The following is a 7,433-nucleotide window of genomic DNA, read 5'->3' on the forward strand; positions in this document are numbered from 1 at the left end:
TATTTGATGGTTGATTGCATTTTAATTTTTCCTCCATCTCCTCTCTGCTGCCCTTAAGTTTTTTGACTTCTTCGTTTCTCCATGGTGATGCATGTTCTTTTTGGTGGTGAGTGGAGCAACGGAGTCAAGGCTTTTCTTCAATTTGCTGTTAAAATGATTAAAAATAAAATCGCAGGGTTCAGGTAAAATCACAGGGGGGGCATTCATCTAAAACCCTGGTATAATTTGCAGCCACTTCAGAGGTTAGATAGCGCCTCCTCACAGTTCGCACCGAACATGTTAGTCAAATGGTTGTTTACCAAAAGTATCACCGTATCATAGGTCCTCATGTATCTCGTACCTAGTGTTTCTTTTTAGGTTTGTTATATTTCAAATTCTATATTTATTAAGTTATGCAGGATTGTTTGCACAACAAGGCTAAATAATTATATAAATGTTTCTGAATCTAAATAGTGGACTTTGGTAGAATTAAAAAATAAGTGTAGTGCTGGTCTATGATGACTAGTATTTAGTGCTACTATCATCTAGTTTTGATTCTGGTTCTGTCTTGGTTAAATCCTGCTCTGGGTCTGGTTGAATTGGGGTTTAGTTCTTGTGTCTTGATGCAGCCCCGACTTTGTTCTGCCTTGCTGCTTATTTAAAAAACTAGTTTAAGGTGTCCTGAATATGTGATATATATTTTTCCCTATATGAAGTCATTCCTTTTTGAACAAAACTAAAAACAGAGCCAATTAATCTTTCAGTCATTTCTGACCCCCCCCCATACACACACACACACACACACACAATCTCACATAGGGCTGTGTGATATGACCAAAATCTCATATAAGACATCTATCGTCCCGATAACGATATAAATCACAAAAATGTAAATTTTTCTGTAAATTTTGTGAATCTCGGGCAGCTCGACTTGCTTTGAAGTGTTTCCAGCTGCGCGTCCTTTACCCGGAGTCGAGTGTTTTAACCGATGCATGAAACTATACATTTTTAAACATAAGTTGTAACGGCCGCCGTTTTCTTTGTATTTATTACACGGCGTGCTGTGGGGAAAAGGCTGTTCTAACATTTGAGTCTAAGGTTTATTTTTTAGCACCTGGCGGCTCTTTTTTACTTCTCATCTGTAAATAATCTGCTCTTTCACGTGATTCAGTTCATTTTGAAAAGTCTTAACAGGATCTTGAGCTTTATTGTGAAAGGTTTATGTGGAAAATAAAGAAGCGGACGACGCGGACACGCGATGGTTTTACCGTCATTATTGCTAACGACAATGCATAAAAACAGGCGCTTGTCCGTCTGTAGCGTGGCTATATTAAATATAAGAGCTGCTGATGTTACTGGGCCTGGAGCACGTTTTCTCATGATAACCTCCCCAATGTGCGTAGCTTTGCACTCAGGTCCAAAACGCGAATTTAGTTGAATTGAATTCTTCCCTGGGTTTAGACTATTATTTCATGTCACTGAGCATTCAAACGTTAAAGTAATTTGCCCGAATCAACAGTAACACATGAAAGTCGGTCCTACTGAAGAGGAACAACTATATACAAGTATCATTTACTTTTAAGTGGCAGAAAAATTCCAAAAGCAAAATTTCTATGAGCTTAACAAGTATCTGTTAAGGTCATTTATCTACAGTTTGCCAGATAAACTGTAAGTTCTCATTTGTTAAATTAGATATTGGATCTGAATATAATTTGAAGTTTTGCTTTTTGATATTGAGAAACGTCCTGCAAAATGAACTGAATTATACTAACTTTGTGTTTTTCATATGCTAAATGAAAATATTCTTCAGTTTAGTGCAGGACAAACACGTTGGTTTACTGTACTCTAACAGATTTACAGTGAAGCACTGTGTTGGACTGGTGCACAGTGCAGTGTTTATGTTAAGACTTAAGTTAAATCAACTGTGGTAGAGAGTAATTTGAATTTAAGCTGATAATGCTCAGATTCATTCACAGTATAATGTCAGTGTAGTCGTGGATAGAAATAAGCCAGCACAACTCATTAAACATCTTATGTTGAATTGAGGTTTTTAAAACCACAAAAAGTAAACCTCAGAGCACTACAAGCAGAAGCAGGCTAGATGATCACAGACACTACACCAATCTATTCTTAGTGATTTTTGCACAAATGCTCAACAGAAGCAATTGTCCAACAACCTTCTAATTAGTGGATGACCTGGCCTAAATGCCTTTTCATCCAGGCCTGCTGGATAGGCCTTTGTGGGTGGACTTCATCTAAATAATGTGTGGCAAAATGTTTCTTCCGCCTGTAAACGCTATGTTGAGATAAACTTCAACAACAAATTCAACTTCAAAATCAGCTGAATGATTGTGCTTGCATGTTAAAGCAGTTTTGCTGCATGATTTCAAGTGTCAACTTTTATGAGAAGGCAGTCATTTCTGCAAAAGAACCAAAATGTTGGCCTTTACCATCTCTAACCTTGAATTAAAAGAATGCTTTTTTAAAATTTTCCAACAGCGTTACTGGGAGTGTGCTAGTTCCGAAATAATCTGAAAATATTGCAAAATCAATCTTTTTTTTTGTATTCTTCTATAATTTCATTTGATTGATAAATTTGGCAACCCAAAGTGTCACATTGTTATTTTATGATTCTAAAGACTCACATTCTCTTTTACACAGGGTTACGTCTCTAAGAGACCTGGTGAGCAGGAAGTACCTACACCTGAAAAAACACCCCCTTCTAAGTGGGGAGGGAAAACAGGCCAAGGATGTGCTCTTCCTTTTCAATGGAATGGAAAAGATGCAACTGGATTTCCGAATTGGAGCCTCAGAGCTTTGCAGTGATCCTAATGAGGGACTGCCTCCAAGTGTAGTTGTGGTAAACCTGCTAAGAAAGTATCTGTTGCCTGAGGTAAGAAAAAACCAAAAGGGGTTAACTAAAGGTAGTGATTAAACAAAAAATGGCTAAAGCTAATATGTACCCCCACTCCAGGTTTTTGTTTCATTTCAAATCTGACCAGGTTCTTATCTTTTATTTAAAACCACAAGCAAAATGAATAAAAGTAACATTTAGCAAAAGAGTGAGTTTAGAAAAGTATGCTAACAATTAAAAAAAATCATATTATTTTTAATATTACACATATTACACTGAACACATGCAGTTTTTAATGCAGTACGTTAGTTAATCCCAGGAGAGATTTGTTCTACTACGTTTTACATCCTATGATCATTCTCTTAGTTTTAAGGTGTGAACACAAAATAAAGATGAAAACAAGCGCAAAGCGACTTTAAACCGATTACCAGAGTAATTCTACTTTAGAAACATGAACAGGTAGACACGGAGGCTGCACCCTGACTGTTCATCCGTTTGGTACCTTTATGACCTATACTTGAGATGTTATGTTACTGGCAGCATGTGTCTGTTTGGATTAATCAAACAGTTAGGATTGGAAAATTTGACCAGTCGTGGCCTTAAGTGCAACTTTGACTTAAAAAGTTAATCACTTCTGTCTAGTACTGGAATATAGAAGCGCGGGATTATTAGGCAGAGGATTATGATTTCAAACCCGTTGAAAATAAAAACTAAAAACACTTCAAATACATCATGTTCTTAAGAAAGTATAACGAGTAATTTAGATCCAGATAGCTTTGTCGTTCCAAATGCCTTGAGGCAACTATTGTGATTTCGGCGCTGTATAAATAAAATTTAATTGAACTGAAGTGTGGTGTGAATTTTCAGCCTTGTTTGTTAGATTGTAAGTCCCACTGTTTGTAAATGGCACTTATTGTCTACTTTATATGTTTCACAGGCCAGCATTTTGATTACGACAAGACTGTCTGCTTTGGACTGTATCCCTCAGAAGTATGTTACTCGTTACGCACAGATACGTGGTTTTAATGACCCATCACGCCAGCGGGCGTACTTCACCAGTCGCCTTCTAAAGCAGAGTGACACTGCACATAACCAAGAGGCCCAGGATCTTGTAGAACTGCTTTACCTCAACCTCCAGAGAGAAAGCCAACTTGCTGCTGCATGTTTCCTTCCATCGTACTGCTGGCTCACTTGTGCAACCTTACACTTTCTGCGTTTTACCAATACCAAAGCCCCCATCCGCACTCTAACTGGCATATACACAAGTTTCCTCAGGCTCAATTTTGGGGGTGAAGTGCTCGGTACAGGAGCAGGGACGGACATGCCCATTCAGGAACACCAAAGTTCTCTGATGTTATATGTTGTCCGTACAGTAGGTAAGCTTGCATTTGAAGGTGTGACATACAAACGCACATCCTTCTCAGAAGCAGAACTAGAGCAGTGGATAGGAGGGAAGACAAAGACAGATGAGGAGCTTCATCAGCTGGCCATGTTCCGCACCGATGTACTAGACTTCTTTTTGGCTCCTTCCATAGAAAGTGGTAAATCTATATCACAAGACCTAAGGGAAAACAATGAGACGCAGTATGTGTTTGCTGTCCCAGCCATGCAAGAATACCTGGCAGCACTCTATGTAGTTCTAGGAGAGAACAAATCCGCTCTTGAGAAGCTCACCAAGAAAGTATCTGTGGCCATTGGTCAGGCAAGTGAGGATGTCAATGCCCTTGTTAACATCTTTTCTAAGTTAATTCCCCTCCGAATTTTTGCAGTATTCAATCTTCTTAAGCTTTTTCCAAAGCTCTATGAGAAAATCAGCAGTCTCAACAAAGGCAGTATAGCCAGAACCATGGCAGCTGAGCTGTTCCACACTGAGGATAGCTACAACGAGGATGTCCTTGACCAGGTAGAGCAAAACCTTGTAGGAGTCCATGGCCCACAGCAACAGCAGTACAGTGAACGTCAACCTTTTGAGCTGTACCCTATCTTCATGGGTGGGCTATTGCACTATGGTAACCGTGTGCTTCTCCAACAACTTGGCTGCAGCATTCAAAGCACCACTGTGGCCCAGATCACCCATGCCATTAGGAAATACCTTGTTAGAGGTAAAAAAAACAAACAACAACAACAACAACAACAAAAAAACGTTCTCTTGTGAAACAAAGTACTTAATCTGCCTACAGAGTAATGTTCTGTAATTGCTAAAGCTTTAACAGTTACAAAACATATATTTATCGTTAGAACTTCACAAAAATATTAGAAAACAAGAAACTGAACATAAAACTCAGATTTACTTGTAAACATTTATGTGATATGAGATAAATGAACTCTAAAGATAGAAATTGTGTCTGTAATTGGTGTATCGCAACCCATATTGCATATTTTCATGTAGTATGTGTTCTTTTGATACTAGAGCTTAACAAGCCACAACCACCAGAAGAGCTGATGGATCTGTTGGTCCTTCTATATGAGTTCCAGAACCCCAGACTGACTGCAGAGGTTGTAACTTCAATCAGAGCTATCCGCCTCACCAACATTCGTATGACTTCACTTAAATGTTTCATACTGAGTTCTGTGCTTTCCTGCACCCCTGCAAGGTAAATTATTATTTGAAGGAACTGGATTAGAGATCGACTGACTGTGTATGTGTATGTTATGTCAAAAGAGGTGGAAATACATCTTTTACATCCGAGAGATGGTAAAAGAATCAGAATCAGAAAGGGTTTTATTGCCAAATGTTGAGAAGGTATACAATATTAGGAAATTGCTTTGGTACTTAGTGCGAAACATACTGTAAAACAAACACTTAAATGAACATAAAAATTCAAAGTAAAAGTGCTAGGCAGATAGATGTATACATAAATACAGGTGAAATGCAGGCAAAAGGTCTCTATTTGTGCTTTTGCTAACAGTAAATAATTTGTGTTGTTAATCAAAGATATCAACCAATGTAAAAGTCTCATTAATATATTAAATGAGAGTTGTGTAATGGAAATTATTATCATATCTGGATTTTATGTGGATAGACATGATCCAACTTCAACCTTGGCAGATTAGTGTCTCTGTGGTTGCAGGAATGTGAAAGACAAAAAATGTGTCACCAACCCATCATTATGCATAATTACGAATAAGAGAAATGGTATTAAGTGTTGTAATTTGTGACCACAGAAACATAATTCATATGTAATTTTGCTGATAGTTAATTATGGTTAATTGCTGAATAATGATCAGAGTATAATCGGGTATAACTTTAACTAATATAACAAATAAGAGAATATAGGCCTAGAATAGGCCTCTCACTGAAAGTTACTTCCTGTAGTTCTTGCGATGAATAGCAGACTTCATCTGAAGATTCGGCCTAGGGAGTTTACAGTCTACAAATTCTGGCAAGTAATGGCAGAGAAACAACCATTTCCCAAAACTGTGGACCTAAAAATTGGTTTTGTAATTTTTGGCCTCTAACCTACATCTGTTGATGCCATTGCAAACTGTTATCGCAGACAGTGATTTCTGGAATTCCTGAGTCTGACTCAACACTCACTTATGCAGAGACATTTTGGGTAGACGGCAAAAGAATGAGATTTCTAATATAAGCAGCAGAAATAAGGTTTCTATAAAGCTCTTGGCCCTATCTGCCATAAGGAAAGGGTGAAGAGTGCAATTATTCGATAATAGAGTCACTACACAGCATCCCAAAATGTTTGCCATTGGGTCATAGTTATTACTTCAGTTTTAATAGTGTATATTGTATATATACTGCTGATATGAGACTGTGTATGTGGATACAAAGGAGCTGTCTATTTGTTTTTCGTTATTGTTTTTATTTAACCATCTTGTGGTGCTTTGTTACAGTTACTACCTTGAAGAACTGGACCTATCCTCCTGTCTCCTGTATAATGACACGCTTCAAATGCTGTGCCCTGCCTTCAGACACACATACAACCTCAAGTGAGACTTGAAACTTAATATATGATCTTGTTGCTTGCAAAAAAAAGCAACCTGAGTTCATGATGCATGATGCAAATTGCATGATGGTGATGGTACTATTATAGCTACTAGAACTGCTTTTATTTTGTGTTGGATGTTACAATGGCATGATGCACTTACCCAATGGTAATTATGGTAGTTTCATTATAATCAAGCGTCAGATTCAGAAAAACATGCTGCAAAAAAGTTTGAAATATTTGATCCCCTACAACCCAGCTCCCCTCAGGGTGCCCTGCCTGTGTGGTACTGTTTCTCTTCTAAGGGTACAGGATGAGTTGACTGCATTGAGGGCACAATAGATGGCGTTATTAACTGTAAAATCTTGACCTTATTCCGTCAGCTAGAAGACGAAAATGGGTTATGAATGGGTCCAGCATTACACTGACCCATACACATACCAAACACATACCAACATTATACATACCAGTATGTAGTAGTGGTTTGACTTCAAGCTTTTTTGTAAAAATAAAAAAATAAAAAAATAATTAAAATAAATAAATAAAATTAAATAAATGAATAAATTGAAACATTTTTATAATATTGTAATAAATTATACTAGTACATTGGAATACAACATTTATTTCTAAATTCTAATTTAATATATAAATTCTAATTA

At 37.4% G+C, this 7,433-nt stretch overlaps 1 protein-coding gene across 1 annotated transcript in view; it reads left to right on the forward strand.

Moving 5' to 3' along the window:
• Positions 1-7,433, forward strand: part of nlrx1 (NLR family member X1) — a 78,297-nt gene that overhangs the window by 17,784 nt on the left and 53,080 nt on the right. The window contains exons 5-8 of the mRNA XM_005749388.1: positions 2,641-2,872; positions 3,771-4,935; positions 5,244-5,427; positions 6,683-6,778. Coding sequence (XP_005749445.1) covers positions 2,641-2,872; positions 3,771-4,935; positions 5,244-5,427; positions 6,683-6,778 — 1,677 coding nt within the window. The remainder of the gene's footprint in view (positions 1-2,640; positions 2,873-3,770; positions 4,936-5,243; positions 5,428-6,682; positions 6,779-7,433) is intronic.

This window comes from Pundamilia nyererei, unplaced genomic scaffold (genome assembly GCF_000239375.1).
Source record: "Pundamilia nyererei isolate P.nyererei 1_Seehausen unplaced genomic scaffold, PunNye1.0 scaffold00243, whole genome shotgun sequence".
Taxonomy (NCBI): Eukaryota; Metazoa; Chordata; class Actinopteri; order Cichliformes; family Cichlidae; genus Pundamilia; species Pundamilia nyererei.